Source organism: Cariama cristata, unplaced genomic scaffold (assembly GCF_000690535.1).
Source record: "Cariama cristata isolate BGI_N322 unplaced genomic scaffold, ASM69053v1 scaffold19833, whole genome shotgun sequence".
NCBI classification, from domain to species: domain Eukaryota; kingdom Metazoa; phylum Chordata; class Aves; order Cariamiformes; family Cariamidae; genus Cariama; species Cariama cristata.
The window spans coordinates 30,372-50,837 of NW_009608087.1; the positions used below are offsets into that span (position 1 = coordinate 30,372).

At 39.9% G+C, this 20,466-nt stretch overlaps 1 protein-coding gene across 1 annotated transcript in view; it reads left to right on the forward strand.

Moving 5' to 3' along the window:
* Positions 1–19,770, forward strand: part of TP53BP2 (tumor protein p53 binding protein 2) — a 30,237-nt gene extending 10,467 nt beyond the window's left edge. Inside the window, exons 5-17 of the mRNA XM_009697007.1 lie at positions 992–1,166; positions 2,629–2,810; positions 3,201–3,365; positions 3,778–4,015; positions 5,961–6,089; positions 6,504–6,640; positions 7,413–7,902; positions 8,268–9,046; positions 10,926–11,063; positions 11,663–11,796; positions 12,825–12,991; positions 16,067–16,266; positions 19,083–19,770. Of these exons, the coding sequence (XP_009695309.1) occupies positions 992–1,166; positions 2,629–2,810; positions 3,201–3,365; positions 3,778–4,015; positions 5,961–6,089; positions 6,504–6,640; positions 7,413–7,902; positions 8,268–9,046; positions 10,926–11,063; positions 11,663–11,796; positions 12,825–12,991; positions 16,067–16,266; positions 19,083–19,124 (2,976 nt within the window). The 3' untranslated portion in view covers positions 19,125–19,770. The remainder of the gene's footprint in view (positions 1–991; positions 1,167–2,628; positions 2,811–3,200; positions 3,366–3,777; positions 4,016–5,960; positions 6,090–6,503; positions 6,641–7,412; positions 7,903–8,267; positions 9,047–10,925; positions 11,064–11,662; positions 11,797–12,824; positions 12,992–16,066; positions 16,267–19,082) is intronic.
* Positions 19,771–20,466: the final 696 nt, after the last annotated feature.

Genomic DNA, 20,466 nt, shown 5'->3' on the forward strand with positions numbered 1-20,466 from the left:
CAGGTTGGATATTAGGAAGAACTTCTTCACTGTAAGAGTCATTAGGCATTGGAACGGGCTCCCCAGGGAGGTGGTGGAGTCATCGTCCCTGGAGGTGTTCAAAAAATGTTTAGATGTGGTACTTCAAGACATGGTTTAGTGGGTTTAGCGGGCATGGTGGCATTGGGTATATGGTTGGACTTGATGATCTTTGAGGTCTCTGCCAACCATAATGATTCTATGATTTTACTCATACTCTTGGAGAGGCAAAAGGATCCTCTCCACTGAGATGATGTCTGTTGTATAAATGGGGGCCGGGTCACTGTGAAGGTTTTTCTGTGTCTTGAATCATCCTGTGTTGTGATAGCGGTGATTGTTACCAGGAAATGGTAAATTTTCAGAGCTTTGGTGTGCAGTGATTCCCCCATCTCAAGGAGGTTGTAGCAGAACTAGTAAAAGTACAAAGAATGCTGAAAATTATTGATAATTTGTGGAATACCTTCTGTATCAAGAATGTCTAATATTCTCCAGTTTTGGCTTACGGTTGTCTAAAATGTGATGTATGATAGAGATCTGTAAAGTACAAGCAACATGGAGAAGGTAGAGAGGAAATAATCATTAGCTCTTGCAACTCAAGAGCCAAGTAGTGATTAAATGAAACTGGCAAATGCCGTGGAACAGGAATGCTAAAATTTTTCTTAGGCTTCAAGGGGTTTTGAGCAATTTAATGGAAGAAAAATTTACCAAGGGCTGTTAGACATGGATACCACCTCTGTTTCAGTAGGTTCTTGTACTCATAGAATGGTTGTATCTGGAGGTTTGTATTGGGACAGAATCAGTACGTATTTGCTCAGACTTCCCTTGATTGGCGCTCTGGGAAGTCAGGATACCGGGCTAAAGCTGATCTGAGCTGCTGTGGTGATTGCTTCTAAGTTTTGAGACTATTTGGTCAGTACCTTACCATAAGTTCATTTAAAAAAAAAAAAATAAAAAATCCTTGTCTTGACTGCAGGAACAACGTCTGAAATTCCTGAAACAGCAAGATCAGCGACAACAACAGCAAGCTGCTGAACAGGAAAAACTGAAGCGATTAAAGGAAATTGCTGAGAATCAGGAAGCCAAACTTAAGAAAGTGAGAGCACTGAAAGGCCATGTGGAGCAAAAAAGACTCAGCAATGGGAAATTAGGTGAGTTGCTGCTTGGGGAAAGTAGCCTGTGGTTTTTTTTCATGAAGTCTGGTTCTTGGAACTCTAAAATTTCTGGTGATTTCTGTGATTCAGGGGAGGTATTTACAGCATTCCAGGAAATATTAATCTTAACAATTTCACATCTTTGTGTTTGCCAAGAAAACTCCTGAATGACCTAGAGCAAAACATATTTTCTTACTGTATTTTAAAATATCCCATAAGGGCACCCTGTGTTTTGAGCCTAGTGTATCTGCTCTTTAATTACACTGTAGGGTTTTTTCCTTACTTGAATACCTTTGTGTATCACAGTAACTTTTTCCATCCTTGATGTCAATACCCCACACATTTAGAGTGTTATTTTCTTGGCCTGTAACAAAGCTTGGCCTGATACGCATATTGCCTCTTACGCAAGAGGTATCTTAATGGCCAAAGTGGCTGAGTATTTTCTTTTTAATTACAGAAATCTGACTAGTGTCTGGCTTGCTACAGCACTAGTTGGGTGCTTGCAGTTCAGCATGTTGATGCAACATTAAATATTTATTTCAGACTTCTTATCAACACACATTCTTCTGCCTGCCTTTTCATCCTCTTTTTATTCCTACTGGAATTTGTTGTTTCCAGCTGGGCTAAAATGAAACTGTTGGTTTATTAGGGTAAAATATGAATTTATTGTTTTATTAGGAAGCATTGTGCTTTACAGATAAAGTGAAAGTGTTTTTCTATGGGGAGAATGCATTTTCTGTTTGTGTTCTGTTGCACAAAATAAACATCAGTTTAAAGGAATAGAAGGATGGTAATACAAGATCTTGGAGCATGCGTATCTGTTTCCCTGTACCCTCCCCAGCAGGTGTGGTCTTGGTACTTGCTTGAACTCTTACTGATTCCTTAAACTTCGTTCTATAATGCAACAGTTTTGGCAGTGGGAGCAGCTGGTGACAGCCCTTTGTAATAGACCCTAAAAAGCCCTCCGAGTCTGTTTAATATAACAGCTTGAGTGTTTTATCATTGAGTTCCTACTACCTAAATTCAGAGTTTTAAATGTCATAAATATGCCTTGTGGTTGAGTGACCGTCTTCCTGCTAAAAAAGCATTAAGTAAATTTAGGCTTCTACTGATGAAATTCAGCCCGGTAATGTGGTTTTATTTGTTTCTATGCTTCAGAAAGTAAAAAATGTTTTTTCCCTCCCCATCAGTGCTCTAAGTAGACAAAATTTACACAGTCTTGCTAGTGCATTTGCTTTCACAAACGCTTCGAGGAAGAGCTGGTTTGACAGGGACCGTGAGTTTGTGGCAGGCAGGCACAACACTACTGCAGCCCCGCACCGCACGCCAGCCACAGCCTTCGTGCAGCCCCGCTCCGGAGGCCGGCAGGGCGCTCTCTGTCCCCTTAACCGCCGCCTTGGAAGCAGCCCACGCTCGGCTGTTTCTCAGGGCAGCTATTGTGCTCTCTCATCCTCTCCAGTGGAGGAGATTGAACAGATGAACAGCCTGTTCCAGCAAAAGCAGCGCGAGCTGGTGCTGGCGGTGTCAAAGGTAGAGGAACTCACCAGGCAACTGGAGATGCTGAAGAATGGCCGAATCGATGGTTACCACGACAACCAGTCGGCTGTAGCTGAGCTTGACCGCCTGTACAAGGAGCTGCAGGTAATGGAAAGCCAGCTCGTGACCCCACAACTCTGAGGGCTAAAAGTTGGTTGTGTCGTTTCTTACCTCGTCGGAAATAAATCTCCTGTTCCAGACAGAGCTGCGTGGCTGCTTGCGTGATGAGGATGGAGAGTTAGTTGTACTGGGTTCAAGGTAAACAGGGGAAGGAGCACGTGGTGAATATACCTTTCCTTTCTGCAAAATTTGGAGACTAGCCCACATTTTCTCCAGAGAAAATATTCTGAGTTTGCCAGCAGGACTTGACTTTTTAGAAGGCTTTTCTCTTTGTAACTGTTTCCTGTCCCCCATCCTGAAAGTTAATTTGTTTTGATTTTTGTTGTTTTCCCCTCCTCCCTGCCCCCCCTCCCCCGGCTTTGTGGATTTATTCAGTTGAGGAACAAACTGAACCAGGAGCAGAATGCCAAGCTGCAGCAACAGAGGGAGTGTTTGAACAAGCGCAACTCGGAGGTGGCAGTCATGGATAAGCGTGTTAATGAGCTGCGAGAGCGCCTGTGGAAGAAAAAGGCAGCTCTGCAACAGAAAGAGAATGTACCGGTAAGTGTGGGATATTTAATAACAAAAAAAATTAATTTCCTTTGTGGCCCATACAGTCTGAAGTAAAAACTTGCTTGTGGGGAAGGCTGTTCAGATGCCAGACTTGTTTTCATCCATACGTGGTGAAAGTCTTGTATTATTAAACTACTTTTCATGGTATGTGGGTGTTAACCTACTTACTCTTGATGGACAAGAACTCTTCTTAGGCTGTCATGGGGGTGTTTTTTTGATAACTCTTTTTTTGCCATTACTACGTCATGTTTATATCTTAAAGCTTTTTTAAAAAAGCATTTTTAGTATTGGAATATCATTTTCTACTTGTCTTATCCTTTTTGACTTCTGTTTCAAACTCTGATGGATGGATACTGCAGTATAGCATTCTTTAAATTTTCTTCTTATTTTTTTTTCAAAGGTTTCTTCAGATGGGAATTTACCCCAGCCAATGGCTTCTGCTCCAAGTCGAGTGGCAGCAGTAGGTCCTTATATCCAGTCCTCTACTATGCCACGTATTGCTTCCAGACCTGAACTTCTGGTGAAACCAGCATTTTCAGATGGGACACAAGCTTTGCAGGTACCTGATGGTCCACTAAAAACACAAACTCTGCCCAACATGAGAGCTGGGAGCAGTTCACAAGCTAAAGCTCCTGCAGGTAATAGCTTATGATTAATATTTCTTCTCCAGAAAGGTTTTGGTTTTTTTATCTACCAGCTTTGTCTCTGGTTTTGTTTTTAGCAAAGTGTTACTTGAGATGTCAGTCTTATTACTTGCAATTTTCCTGCCCCAGTGAATATATTTTATAAGCACTAAGGTTATGCAAGTCAATGTGTTATAAATGAAGTAATCCTCTTAGTGAGCAATCTGAGTTGTTATACAGCATAGAACGTAGGAGGATTCTTCTGTAAACTAGTGATTGATTTATTTATTTATTTAAAAATACTCCTAAAAACTATACAATGTTTTAGTTTCTAGAGGCAGCTGTAGGACACACATGGTAACAACCTAGTGCCTTGGACTTAAAAAACAGCAAAGCTAAGTTTTCTGATCATGCATTTTGGAAATGACACGTGTAAAGGATTAACCAGTGTTACAAGACATATTATAAAGGAGGTAGTTATTGTAGCACAGAAATAGCAATAAAATTGCTGACATGTTGATGCTGTAGGAATATAGAGGGACGTAAGTCCAACACCTGACATGAGGCTTGGCCTCTCCTGCTAGGAGTGTTTATGGAGATTTGCGTAGCTTTTCTTTGTGGCTTTCTCCTACGAGATACAGTTCAGCTCTGAGAGTAGAAGTCTGGAGAAACTAGAGAGTTGCAAATATCTCTTCTGTGCTATCTTGGGAGAAGACTGGCTTTTCAGCTGGGAGATAACAGAAACTCTGACCTTCCCAAAAGGAAAAAATGGAAACTGAGCTTGTAGAATAGTTCTGTTTATTTTTTTATCTCCCTGCATCCATTTCCAGTTCTGGCAGATATTAAAATAGCTATGACACAAAACCAGTCCAGGTGTGTCTCTTGCTGTACTGGAAAATGGGGAACTGTTTCATTTTATCTGGTTTCCAGGTCCTAAAACTGCTGGAGTGGAATTTTAGCTCTAGTCCATACAAAATTTGAATTTTTGCTATAGGAGTGTGTGGTGGTGTGCTACTTGAATTAAAACATCACTCCTTATTTTTTAGCATTTAAGCAAAATGACTGCTTTCCTAGAGAGATAGTATCTGATACTTTGTCAGAATGTAACTCTTCTCCTGCTGCTTATAATTACTATTTAAATTTAATATCACTTACTGCACTAGATAATTTAGAATTTAGTAGAGAGAATTTGGTGATATATTTAAACTAATAGCAAGTTGCAAGCATTTTCTTAGTTATTTTTGAAGCAGACTGGATGTCTACTCCAGAGAATGTAAAGATCAGCTTTAATGCAGTGCCTATACACACATTGAACATACAGATGATCATAGATTTGTAGAATGGTTTGGCTTGGAAGGGACCTTAAAGATGATCTAGTTCCAACCCCCCTTCCACGGGCAGGGACACCTTCCACCAGACCAGGTTGCTCAAAGCCCCATCCAGCCTGGCCGTGAACACTTCCAGGGATGGGGCATCCACAGCTGCTCTGGGTAACCTCTGCCACTGCCTCACCACCCTCATGGTGAAGAATGATTTTTCTACTGTTTTGGAAGTCACTGGCAGGATCTATTTATACTTTAGCATCATGTTTTTCTTTGCACAGTATATCTTTCTCATCCCTTCTTACCATCCTGTCACTTTTAAGTTACTATAAATATCCAACAGAAGTTTCCTACTAACTGGAAAGAAGGCAATCTAGAGAAGTTTCTTGTCTGAATGCTGTAAGTGCAGACATGTGCTAGGACAAATAGTTCTGCTGCTGCTTTGATAGTTGTTTCTGAGTTTGGTTTTGCGTTCTCTTTTTAAAACAAATCAGCAAAAATCTAAAATTATAGGATTTATAGCAGTTAACCTGTGTATGTACACTGTCTAGACCTGACTCTTACAAAAAATTACCTGTAATAAATAAGTCAATAAAAACATTATTTTAGCTTAATCTGTTACACTTGTTCTCTCCTAGGTTCTGTGGTCCCCAGTGCAAAACCTTCTGCATCTGCCACTGACTGGAGTAGTTCAAATGCAGACAATCATATTGGTCAAGGATCAGCCTTGACTTCAGGAAAAGGAATTGTGACTACTGAAGGACAAGGTATGTTCTTACATACTTGGCTAATTTTAAAATATGGAGAATCTAGTTAATGATATCTGTCTCTTCTGAATGCCTCGGTAAATACGGAGAAATCATTTGATAGCACAAAAAAAAAAATCAAAGAATATTGCCATATAAGCTTTAGTGTGGTGTTGCAGGAATTTTTTAAACCCAAAGAACCAACCCAAACTTGTTTCAGTGGTGAAGTAGATACTAATGCCTTCATACGTGTTCCTGTTCAATTTGCAAGATACAGCATTTGGTAGGCCCTTGGGTCCTTAGCACAGGGGTAGGATGGATACAAAAAGGGATAAATCCCTTGCATACACTGTCATGAATATTGCACAAAACGGGACTTTTATTCCTACAATTGTGTTGTCCCTTTTAAAAGTCTTCCTCTCTCTCTAACAACAGCTGAAGGAGAAACTTTTTTACGAGACAAAGAGAAGAAAGTGCGTCCGTTCTCGATGTTTGATTCTGTGGATCAGTCTGCTGGGCTGGGCACACTGAGAAAGAACCAGAGCAGTGAAGATCTCCTGCGAGAAGCACAGGTATGCAGGAAACTACTGCATTCCATCTGACAGGGATTACTACACAGCTGTCAGGAAGCTCTCTGAAAAGTACCTAGGTCTTCTTTTACAAACTACTTCAAAGGGAAAAAAGTTTTTTAGGCTTTTAATGGCACTTGGTAACTCAAAAACATTCCCTACAGTCACTGTGATGAAAATCTACGTTTTGACTGAATACATAAAAAAAGCTGTGTTACTTGTACTAGTGCTTATGCGTCTATTTCTTTTTTTTTTTCCCCAAAGATTATATGCACAGAGGCATTTGCATGGTTTTTTAAAATCATTTACACACTTGTTTCACTGTTTAATGCAGCAGTGTCCTTCAGGTACTTGATTGCAGCAAGACTTCCTACCTAAATCTTGGCACAAGGGCACGATTTGATCGAGTAGGGCTGAAGTAACATAGAACTGGGGATGACAAGTGCTCTGTTGGAAAACAATCTTCTTACCTACAGATGGTACGAAGTGCCTCTGCTATCTGTAGAGAAATTGCGATGTCCTGCCATTGCTTGATGTTTCAAACATAGCTGCTACAGAAAGAATTAAAGAGAATGGGTTCAAAGTATAAGCAACTATGATGATAAAATGTTTCAAGAAGTCTGTTCCTGTTTCCAATGATGCTGTAAACAGTATTGCAGCAACAGTAGAAATGCTAGATACTGTGTCATTCTGTGAGGCTCTTTGGACCTTGACAGCAGAACTCCTAAAACATGTTTTGCTGTTTAATCTTAATTAACTTTTTTTTGTTTTTCAGATGGCCAATAAAAATGTAACAAAGGTACCACCACCTGTCCCCACTAAACCAAAACAGATAAACTTGCCTTACTTTGGTCAAGCCAGTCATCTGCAACCTTCTGATTCTAAGCTGGATGGAAACCTGCAGAAGCTGCCTTTGGCTATTGTAACTATGGGGACCAAACAAAAATCAGTGGCACAACAGCCTTCCCATCCTTCTCAGCAAATCCAGCAAAGAATTTCTGTACCTCCTGCAGGTCCTTCCTCTAGCCAGGACCAAATTCTTCCCTCTTCCAAACAGGAGAGTCCTCCAGCAGCAGCCGTGAGACCTTTTACCCCTCAGCCATCCAAAGAGACCTCACTCCCACCATTTCGAAAGCCTCAAACTGTGGCTGCAAGTTCAATTTACAGCATGTACACGCAACAGCAGACGCCTGGGAAGAACTTCCAGCAGGCAGTGCAGAGTGCTTTGACGAGGGCGCAGACCAGAGGACCGCACTTCCCAAGCGGTAAGCATGTGGCTCTCTACCTCTCTTCTGTCTTCATAAGCCTCAGATAGATGTGCTTTCCATCTGGTCTGTGGGTATAAAGCTATTCCTCAGGGGAATTAAGCAGGTTAGTGCAGCTGTAAGAATCTTAGGTGGATCTTACATGCTTCCTGTTGGTGTTAACAAAAAGTCTAGAATATCTGACTTGTATTTGCAAGATAAATAACAGTAAACCTGTTTGCTGGATTAATTCTGTTCAGTCCATCGTATTATTCTGCTTCTTTGCCTTATGTAGGCGAATCAGGTTGTGTGTTCTTTTTAGGTTTGTTGATCGAATATTCACACTTGTTTTTTTTTTCCCCATCCCTCTCTGAACTGCTCCACAGTGTATGGCAAACCTGTGATGGCGGGAGCTGGTGTACAGAATCAACTGCCACAGATGGAGAACGTCTGCTCAAACCTCCAAGGCAAGCCAGGCAGTCCGGAGCCTGAGATGGAAACAACAGCTTCTGCTCATGAGAATCACGAAACGGAGCGAATACCTCGTCCCCTTAGCCCGACCAAATTGCTGCCTTTCTTATCCAATCCGTACCGCAACCAGAGTGACGCTGATCTGGAAGCATTACGGAAAAAACTGTCCAATGCACCCAGACCACTGAAGAAACGTAGCTCCATTACTGAGCCAGAAGGACCTAATGGCCCCAATATTCAGAAGCTGTTGTATCAGAGGACCACTCTGGCTGCAATGGAGACTATCTCAGCTCCATCACATCCCTCCAAACAGACGGCATCAGCTGCCAGTCCTGAAAGCCCAGCAGAAATCCCAAATCCTTATCTCAGTGTAGAATCAGAAAAAGATTCTGCTTCTATGCCAGAACCAGCCATTGCCGAGGAAGCAGAAAACACACCAGCAGATCAGAGCGAAGCTGTTCTTCCCTCCGTAGCTTTGGAGACTGTACCTGAGGGAGTATCGGATGGTGATGAACTTACGCAGCCGAAAATGGACGAACCAAGCCTAGAAGCTTCACTGCCACTGGAGGTATACATGGAAGAATATCCTCCGTACCCACCACCTCCCTATCCATCAGGGGAACCAGAGAGTTTGGGAGAGGACTCATTCAATATGAGGCCTCCTGAAGTTACTGGACAGTTTTCGTTGCCTCCTGTAAGTATTAGTTAGCCTCCAGCTTGGGTGCCCTGTCAGTAAGTCATCTCAAGGTCTGCCATAAATCCTGTGTGTTGTATTGTAGAGCTTAAACAGATGTGGGAGAACAGTGACACAAATAGTCTAGAAGTCTGTCTGTGGGTATCAGTTCTATTTGTGTGATGCTCCTATGTCCAGAGTGAATGACAGTAATGAAAAGTCTCTGTTGTCTCTAGAACTAATGAAATGATGAAAAGTTTCAAGTGGAATTTGATACACAAATAGTAAAACTCTTCTGGGCTGTAAAGAACACTCCTTATGGAAGTCTGCCTGCTACATCCAAACTATGCTTCCTTCTTAAGAGAAATTAAAGTTCTTTTTTTTTGAAGCACAGATACAGATTTCACAAGCATTTCGTACTATTGCTGATATGAGATGGAAACTAATTATCTTAATCCCGGATTGCATTTGTTTATCTGGAAGTGCCTTGCTTGAAAAATATAAAGAAACAGACTTCATTAGTTTCTGCTTTAAAAACTCATTTGTAGACATCGATTGCTTGCATTTCTTCTGCTGAAATGTTTTCTGAATTTTTCTTTGGAACCTGGTTTAACATCAGTCAATTCTCAAGTTGCATCAAAATGGAGTCTTTTTGGGCTAAGGATAGTCAGCATTTCACCATGTTGTTTGTTTTGGAAGTTTGTATCTGTGCCTGTGGTATGGTTATCTCACAGCTTAAATCTTTCAGTTCCTCAAAGAGTTTCTTTTAAAACCTATCATGAATAGAATTTTAATAACTTGATACATGAAAGTGTTTTTTCTTCCATCACTTCAGTGCAGAGGAGTTAAAAGCTTTAAATATGCTTTCCAACCTTGTAATTTCTGCATGGAATAGTCATTGCATGTTTTCGTGCTTTAAAGACTTTGTCCTTGCTCCCTTTTACAAGGAAACTTGAGTGGTAGGATTTCCTAAATTGTAAGAACTCATTTCTGGTTGGTTTTGTAATAATTCTGCAATGATGAGAAGAAACCGGCCCAACTTCTTGATTTCATATTTAAATAATTGGGTTTTGCTGACAGGCTCTTTCTTTAAAAAGCCTGTACTTTTGATATTACGTATAAATCAACAGGCAAAAGAGTACTTTCTGGGAATCTCTTCTTATATATCTTATCTTCACATGTTTGCTCTTGCAAAACATGAGTCATTTCTATTCATCTTTGCTTGGACATCTGTCAGAAATTTACATACCCTTATGAATAGTGTTTATTGCTGCAGCACAGCCAGCTGGGGAGAGCGCTGAGCTAATGCATCCATAGTCTCTAGAGGAAAGAGTACAAACGCAACTATAGAAATACTTTGTTTCCAATATCACTGGGAGTATCTAAAGTGTTTCTACACTTGGTTCCCTATTCTTTCCAAAACCATTTTCTATAACTGTTTATGTTCCTGCTAATCTCTGCTAAACTTAGAAAAATGCTAGGAACTTAACATCGGTGCTTAAAAAGTAGTGTACTTCATGGAGTGTACTACTTGGTTCGTTTAACAGCTTTGAGAACTAATGCTAGTGTGGTCTGAATCAAAAAAAAAAAGCAATTTTTTTTTTTTGGCTGATATTCAGGGATTTGGGAGTTTTATTATCTTGTTGATGTGTTTGGTCAAGGTGACTTCTGCATTGGAGTTGAATAGTGACCTTGTCTAGAGATAAAGAGAGAGAACTTTCATAACATGCCTAAACTACTATATTTGTCATGTATCGAGGAATTGGTAGAAAATAGTCTAAATTTCATATTAAACACTGCCTTAATTGGTCATTTCTGCTGTCATTCCCAAATAAGCAATTCCGTATTCTTGTTCTTCCCAGGAAAAAAATGCCTGTAACTTGTGTTAACCTTTTCACAGGGGAAGAGGACAAACTTGCGTAAAACTGGCTCTGAGAGAATTGGGCATGGAATGAGAGTGAAATTCAATCCCCTTGCGTTGCTTCTGGATTCATCTTTGGAGGGGGAGTTTGACCTTGTGCAGAGAATAATTTATGAGGTACAAATGCTAACTTGCAAGAGAAGGAATAGCAATCCTGGTTCAAACTGGGAAGTCTCAGCTTTTCTGGATTGAGGAAGCTAAAATAATAGTGCACAACCTAGATCTGTCCTCGAGGAGATAAGTCCTAACAGGACATGGCCACTTGAAGGCTGATTTTAAGTGTGTTAAATCCACACTGGGTATTTAGCATCAAGAGAATAAATTTGCAGGCCAACTTTTTCCTCATTTCTTATGTAGCATTTTATCCCCTATCTGGCATGCTATCAGATAATTTGATAAGCAAAATCCATGTGAATTTTGCTTACAGTTAAATAGGCAAATATCAGAAATTTGTTGTAAATACTTTTATTAAGTAACCAAGATACTATTTTTCTGAACCACTTTAGGTTTTCACTATTAGAAGGAGGCTGCAAGTTTATATGTGAGTCTTCTGAGACTGGTTACTGCTGTAGTTTTCTGTCTGTTGCTCATGTCCTTCATAGAAATATGGCTCAAAATCGTATTTCAGAATAAGAAAACTCATTTTTATATGTGAAGAGATGTTTATTGCAGAGAGTTTCACCAGAATGTGAAAGGCTTCTTTTCTGGCTGAATAGGTTGAAGATCCTAGTATGCCGAACGATGAAGGGATTACTGCATTGCACAACGCTGTGTGTGCCGGACACACGGAAATTGTGAAGTTCCTGGTGCAATTTGGCGTGAATGTGAATGCTGCAGACAGTGATGGATGGTAAGGCTTTCTTTAACCTGTGCCTTACAGATGCTGTCCACAAGAGAGCTGCAGCTTGGGGGCTGCTACAGGTCCCTCAGAGGGTCCCTCAGTTTGCTCCTATATAGCTGGCAATGACTTTTTCCACAGTAAAGCAAAAACAGTTTTCTGGGGCATCATACAAGAATGTGCAGAGGAGAAAATAGGCAAACTATATTAATGGTCCCTATATGAAAAAAAAGTATGTCTGAGGCCCAGTAGGGTGGATACAGTTGTCGTGAAATTGCTCTCCTTCTTTGAGATATTGAAGACAGCTTATGCATAATGAGCTGTTTGCTGAAATTCCAAGTGTCCTCTCTGTGAGACAGCCTGTAGCTTACACGTGCTCTGGGCAGTATCTAGCCCTGCAATCTCTCCTCAATTCTATGTCCAATACTCGGACAACTTAATAACAAAACAAAGCAGAAAACCACAACCTACAAACTAGGCTTGTAATTGATAATGGGTTACAAATCCTTCTTAAGGTAGCTAGGGAGCTTATTTACAAAAGGCCAGGGGAAGGGGGCAGTGGTTTTACTATGATTGCTGCCTGTAACAAAAGTGTCTAAGGCCCAAGACTAAATAAAGATTCTTGTTGTCCCTCAGCCTCAGTAGTTACCCCAATTACCTGCACTTGTCACCAAGTCAGGTCTTGCAGTAATTATCTAGATTGTAAGAGGCAGGAGGATTTCTGAGTGTGTTTTTAATATTTTTTTTTTATTGCTTTAATAAATGTTCTTAAAATGTTAATGGATTATAAAAAGGTAGCATAACTAGAGAACGATATGGAAACCCAGCTTTAGGGCTCAAGCAGCTCTTGGTAACTCCTGTTACCTGTGAAAAGCAATTGCTCTTGACATCCTGGGTTAAGTGTTTCTGGTGGGAAGCCTTCAGTGATGCAGTACTGATTGCTGGAGGTCACGCACAAAAGCAGTTGACCGCAAGGAGTCTTGTAAGCACTGCTATGGGCAATAGAAGTAATGTGTTGTCTTTTTCTTCTTGGCTTGCAGGACCCCATTACACTGTGCAGCATCTTGCAATAACGTGCAGGTGTGCAAGTTCCTGGTGGAGTCAGGTGCAGCTGTATTTGCGATGACCTACAGTGACATGCAGACGGCTGCAGACAAGTGTGAGGAAATGGAGGAAGGCTACACGCAGTGCTCCCAGTTCTTATATGGTAGGTGATGACAACTGAGTTCTGGAGTGTGCTAGGGACTCACCTGGCACTTTTTGGTATATTTTTGGATGAGGAGTGGTAAGTCGCACACTTATGTTGTGCACCCACACTTTGAGTTTTTCTTGCAGAGACAGAGGTTTTAGGCACGTTCTTGTCACAAAATGAGCCTCCATCGAGACTAACCTTGTAACATTGAATGTATAGAGAAGATCTGAGTAACAAAACGTTCCCCTATGTTAAAAACCTTGAAATGACTTAAAAGCATGCATTGATAAATACATTAGTATGAGGTGATGATTAGGTGAATCTTACCACAGAAGTACTTTCTTACATAAAAACAAAAGTGGTATGGATATCTCAATAGGCAGTTTGTATCTGCTACCTGGTGTCTTTAAATGAGGAGTATTTCCTAATGTGTACTTTAGAACCAAGAAAGGTATTGCCGAGTTTCTGCCTTAATGAAGGTTTGTAAGCACTGAACTTGACTTTATCTTTCTGGCCTTTTTCTTCTCTTGCATTTAAAAAGAAGTCCCATATTAAATTTAGATTTTATTCAAATAGGAAAACTACAGGGAAACTATCTTTTAACGGAGAGGATGAATTCCCCCTAGGGTGTGATGAGTATTAGTCAATGAGGTTTTAAATTACTTTTCTGTATGTTTTGTATGTAGTTCTTGTTCCCTAGGCACCTACCAGTTGGAGTGTCATCTATCTGTAAGAGGTTAGAGTAATAGCAATGTAATAACAGTGTAAAAAGCTGCAATATAGCCTTTCTGGTTTTGTGGAATATGCGAGCTCTGAGTTTCTGTAATCTGCTCAGGCAGCATATTTCAAAACAGTCTGTTCAGCTGTCCTCACTAAGCTTGAAAACTGTATCTCTTGGTGCCAAATATATAGTTTTCCCTATGAAGAGAGGGAGCCTATTTAATTAGCATTGAAATCTGTGGGCTAAGCAAAATTCCATTTAGTTTTGTATCCAGACTCCAGTGGTGGTCATCAACAGCAAATGCCCAAGGAAGACTGTAGGACTAGGTTAAAAATAATATTTGTCCAATATTTCTTACTGGTTTTAACTCTTGATAAAAGTTAAGAGATGTTATCTTTTGTGTTGATTAGGTCTTGAGAGATTTCTTTCAGGAATTTGTCTAATTCTTAAATTTAGGTAAACAGCCCACAAGATCCTGTGGGAAGGAGATCCATGGCTTTATTATATACAGCACGAAGAAACACATTCTTTTTGTTTGTGGGGCTTTTTGGACCCACTATCTGGTGATCTCACTTTATACTCTTTTTGTTGGGTTTTGTGGTGGTTTTTTTTTTTTTATGTGATACGTTTCAATGCATCCTGAAAGGACTGTAAGGCTTTGGCTTATTGCCAGCTTTTCCAAATTGAAACCACTGAAACTAAGCTATCTCTTGATACATTGGCTGTTGAGCTGTCAAATTTCCCATGTTCTTCCATTAGGAATTAATCCCCTTGCTAAGACTGTTTCTGATTGCCTATAGTTACAGTAAGAAATTCATTCACTGGCTAAATCTGTTTCTTGCTGTATAAAGAAGTTTGGGGGTGTTTGGGGATCTGTTTCCAGAACAGATACCATGTTAAAACCTGGCCCTCTAAACTCATCTGTAGGGTGAGAAACCTTGATGTAATTAATTGATTCACCTAATCCCTTTTTCTTGTAAATGATGCACAATACTGAATATCATCAAGTACAGGCAGGTTTAAAGAAAACCGCTAGTCCTTTAGCATTGATTAAACAACAAGTCTGATGCTGCTTAATTACGTCATTTTTCACTTTCTAAGATTTAATGCCTGCGCTGTCTCTAAGAGCATGTTTGCCCTGCTACACTGGTGTGACTGTTAACACTTTTTTAGAAGACTAAATCTGCTGTGTGAATCTTCTCTTTGTCTGCTTTGATGTTCAATCCTCCGTATCACCTTCCACATGGGTGCGGAGCACAGCTTTTGCCAAACCTTTAATTACACCAAATGCAAAGTAAGGGAAGAGTTTCTCGGAGCAGAACTAAGCATGCTGGGGAAGTAATGTAATTTTACATGGTAAGCTGGTGTGTAGAAATAAAGAACCCAATCTGAGCAGATGTAGGTAAGAAATCCTACACAATACATTGTAATAGGTAAGAGATGGAAAGGGAAATGACAAGTCTTGCGATACAATGTGCAGCGTACTCTTTGCTCCTGCCAATGCCAAAACCAAACAAAAAATCCAGTAGGATTCAGTATTTTAAAATGGAGTAATTGCCTAAGAGAAAGTTTGTGTAACAGTTGATTAAGAGACCTTTTCTGATTTGCTGCTTAGAAGCTGAGGAATGTGTACAGAAAAAATTAGTATTTCATCTTTGGCTACAGCTGTAAAATGAGCAAGTTCTAAATAACATCTGCAAGGAATATGCATGTAGTCCAAAACACCTGGGTCCAGAAGCAATTTAACAGAAATGTGTTTCTGAAGTCAGTGCTTAAAAAAATAATTAAAATAGTAGCAGAAATTAAGAACTACTGAGTGAGCAGCAGACAAATCTTTCCTGAATAGGTCCAAGATGCAACTTGTTTTAAAGTTCTGAAATAAAGTGACACGGGTGGCAAATGACGCCTCAAGCATCAAAATGACAATGGTGGTCAACATAAGCAGGTGTTGCTATCTCCCTTTGACAGAAAGACATTACTGATGAACTAAGAGTACAAATAAGTGTTTCTTGCTCATCACTTAGGTGTAGGAAGTGTGAACACTAGCACAAAAATATAACCTTTTATCAATCACTGCTCCTCTTTGTATTTACGTCATCATTTTTTGAACAGACATAAGGAAGGAATCTGTCTGCCACGTGCAAGGGCTAACTTCACAATGCCACCTGTGCCAGGACTTTCAGTAAGCTGATGACAAGGTGCTAAGTATGACAGGAATCGAGGGGTTTTGTTTGGTTTTGTGTTTTGTTTTGTGGTTTTTTTTTTTCCTGGACTGCTCTCCAGTAAGACTGCTGTAGTCTTTCCAACTGTTGTCTTTTTTCTTTTCTGAACTTTTTTTATTGAGCTGCTCTCTCTTTTTAATGTTGCAGGAGTCCAAGAGAAAATGGGGATAATGAACAAAGGAGTAATTTATGGACTGTGGGATTATGAGGCTCAGAATGATGATGAGCTCTCGATGAAAGAGGGAGACTGCATGACAATCCTGCGCCGGGAAGATGAAGATGAAATTGAGTGGTGGTGGGCACGGCTGAATGACAAGGAAGGCTACGTTCCCCGCAACCTGCTAGGGGTGAGTCCTTGATACTTCCAGAGTCAAAAAAAACCCCAAAACCCACCTCACTACATGGAGTATACACAGCATTATTCCCATGCATCTAGGTTAGGTGCCATTTCAAAAGTCAAGAGGAAGGAGTTGATGTTCTCCATTTATTCATTTGGGGAGTTGAATACCTTGGCAGAGTGGGTTAACACCCTCTGTTTAGATACCTAACACAGATTATATTGATGGGATGCATAAAGGAACAACATGTATCACCACTGTGCTATACCTAACAGGTTCTGATACTAACCTTGTCTCACCATCTTAGAGAAAAAAACACTTATCTGAACATGACGTGTGCGTAAGGTTTTGTTGAGCATGTGAACAGAACTGGGTTTCCCCTCTTTTAGAAAGTGATATACTGGCACAAAGGGCCTTAAGAACTGAAACTTGTATGAAGAATGAGTCATGAGTCTTTCCCTGTCTGGGTGTACACAGTGCACCTTGTGATCTGAGATGGTTTCACAGACAGTTTTAAGACAAACACTGCAAAATTCTATAGCTATCTTTTTTCTAGTGTTGAAGAAGAGATTGCATTGCCAAATAAAGGCAGACCTTTGTTTTCTCCTATGCTCTTTAAGTAATATTTAACCATATGCCAAAGGTGTTAAATGAATGGCCTCTCCTTTCCTCATCACCTTCTGTACAACCTCTTTTCTTAAAAACAACTATGTACAAGTAATAGAGACTTTCAGTTATGTCCCCATATTTCTTCTCATGGCTGAGTTGCTAGAAAACTATAGCAGATGGACGCATGTATAAAAATTCCATTAAGCTTTTTTGTACATATCCAGTTGCCCTGCTGCTGGAGATAAGAGGTTCTGCCAATGCCAAAGACTAACCGCTGTGAATTTTAGCTGATTGATGTATGATGCTTGAAAGAGGCTGAACCTCCTTGCTCATGCAGATAATCCTTACTCTTAAACTGGTTAGATTTTGCAGAGCGACTATATCTAATGCAAAATCAGTTTTCATTTCTCTATTGCTTTCAGGTCAGGCCTACCCACAATGTACTGTAAAATTCTCCCTAACATAGTACTTCTGCTCAGTTTTTTCCTCTCCAAAAGTAAACATTTCTAAATTGAGAGCAGCCATCAGCTGTGCACAATAAGGTCAGAAATGGCAGGTGTTTCTTTCTTTTTTTTTCTGCCCCAGGGTGAATTGTGTGTGTGCTACTTCTTCATAAGCTTGTGCACTCGGCCTGAGCACAGGTGTATAAGAACATAAGGAGCATCTGTGCTTCTGTAATAAAAGCACAAGGCAACACAGCTTAGACTGGGGATCACAACTCGTCCTTCTAAGCACAACACAATCCGAACAGAATCTTTGGGGAAAACTACCCAAGCCCAGTATTAACTGTTACACTCTTGTGTCCGCCCAGTTATTCTACTACTGCTACTGAAACACTCTGTGGTTATTCTCAAAAGCAATTACTGGACTCTTGATATAGCAGCTGAAATCTAGGCTAAGATGTTCAGCACAGAGGAAAATGTTTGGTAGTTTAATATATTCTTATATTAAGTTGTATTTTTATCACAGCTCCTTGATCCTTTTGCAGTTAGGTGCACTGAATAAAAACAAGGATGAAATGATGTGTATCAGTACTCTACGCTGCTTAGTGACTCACTAGCTCCCTAAGCTGTGAGAGAGCTCTAAAACTGAATGCAAATAAGATAATACTGTCAAAATACTGACTTCTTAATACTAAATGAAATCTTTTGAACAGTCAGGTGTTATGCTACTGTGACTGACTTCATCTCTGCTAGTGGTGAAATCATAGCAGGCTGAGACAAACTTTGTGGGTGAAGTTGTTGGTCTTCTCTTAATCATTAGCTGACTATGAAAAGGAAGAAAGCCAGTCTGGTTGAAGAGAGAAGAGGGCATCTTTAAGGAACCAGAGTCTGGTTGAAGAGAGAAGAGGGCATCTTTAAGGAGAGCTTTAGCTGAAAAAAACCAGGATGTAATGTAGACATGCATTGCTGTTTAGAGCATAAAGGAGTCATCCTTCTTAATTGTATGCGGTGTTTCCTTCTATTTTTATATGCCAGTAGCCATGCTTTGCAGAACAGTGGTTGTTCCCAAAGCCCTTTGCAAGTGGGAGCCAAGAGCTTCCCAAGCATCTCGGCACTGCTGCATGCTGTGTCCCGTCAATCATCACCCTGCAGCCAAGGCAGTCTCTGCACCTCTGTGTGTAGCCAGAATGTGTGAATAGCACATAGCTCAAGGGCCACCGGGTGGCAGCTGATTTACTGCCCGGTGGTTAAATGAATTTAACTGGCCACCCACTATCCACTGACTAAAGCACAGCTCCTGCAGTTCCATGGTCCTTATGCAGCCAGATGTTTCCCATTTGTTCAAAGCCATAGATATGTAAAGGCTGATAGGCACTGAGAGAGAGAAAGCAAAACAGACTTTAACACTTCTCTATTTCCATTTATAAAACAGGGAAAAATCCTATAGTTCACTGAACACAAAAGTCTCTTGACTTACAAAGCCATATGCTTTTCCTAGCCCACCCATCTGAGTAGAGCTGAAGGTACTGAATTGTGTGCTGTTCAATACCTTCCTTTTGTACTGACACGGTTAGTATTTTTAAAGCTTGCCTATGAATGCTACATTTATATTTGTTAGTGCTCCGGGTGTTTTTTATAACCATGCTTTTGCTACTAGAGATTACATTAGAGTTGTAGCACCAAAGAGAGGTTTTTCTTTCCCTTTTTTTTTCTTTAAAAAAGTAACCTTTTAAAGCACTAAAAATTTAAATCTCTCTTCTGTTTTACCCTTAGCTGTATCCAAGGATTAAACCTAGACAAAGAAGCTTGGCATGAAATAGTACAGAAGCCAGATTCTTGAAGTACTAATCATGGATGACTTCTTACAAAAAAAAAAATAATTCATTTTGTGTTGGTTCCAGTATCATGAGACTTATTTCAATGACAATGTAATTTGAAAGCTATGAAGAATGTGCTTTGAAAACAAATGAAGGATTGATGCATTAGCAAATGGATGAGGGCATTCTACAAGACGAAATAATGCTTACAAGCAAATGAAATTCTGCTGCCTTTGGTTTAAGCAAGCCATTATGTTCAAGCACCCACTCTGATTTCTTCCAACATGGCAGAAAAGAATTTCACGTTTTTCTGCAGTAAATACAAGGACCTCTTCAATTTACCATTGAAGGAATCATCATGAAACAGACAACTTGGCTTTGTCCAAATTTATCCTGAGGCTTTTTCCAGATGGGAGAAATTAAAATACGCGCACAGCACCCAAATGCTTATAGCTGGAAGCAGAACATTTGTTAAAGCAGCTAAACCGAAGTGCATCTGAACAGTGACAACCACCTGACCAATCCATTAAGCAATAACTTTTAAAAATGCTGTAGCATCTTAGGAATTTCATGTATTCAAAATATTATGTGCTGTAACAGACAATGTAGTTTTAGATTCCTCTTTTTACAGAGAGCTTCATGTATTTATTGTATTTTGTACTTTGAAAACTAAGTGTAGAAACTTCCTGTAGTTCTTGACAACTTACTTGGTTTTACTTGACTGTTATACAATTAAACTTTTGTCTCCTCTTAAGCTTTAACTCTGGGTATTTTAGTGTCCGGTTTTTATTAGACTATCAGAAAATGTTACCAGTTACTGCTGTTCTACATTACACTAACTTTCAACTACTTTCTGTATTAAATTGAACCCCTTCTCCCCCATTTGTTCAAGACGGTCTTCCTGCATTTAAAATTAAGCCAAATCTGTTAGTTGCATATGACCTTTGTTAACCTTAAAATCTAAGGGACATACTTAAGAAAAAATTTATTTTCTAAATAAAGCCTTTCCCATGGAACTATCCTTCATCTATTTGGGAATAATCATTTGATGACAAACACTATGTAACACAGAGGATCAAATCTTTCCTTAGGCGTATTTATGAAGTGCCTCACTAACCTCACCCTTCAGGCTCATGTTTTCCTACTAGGTAAGTCCTTACTGCTTTCTGAACAGGCGCCCATAAATACAAGAAATTGTTCCTAGGAAGGAGGACATAATGCCTCAGGTGGGCAAACTTAAATCAGCTATAGTGAGAACTCTTGGAAGCAGCATGATTTTAATAGGTTGGGTATAGGGTATATAGTATCAACCACCTTTCTTGGAAAGCTTTAGTTTTTCA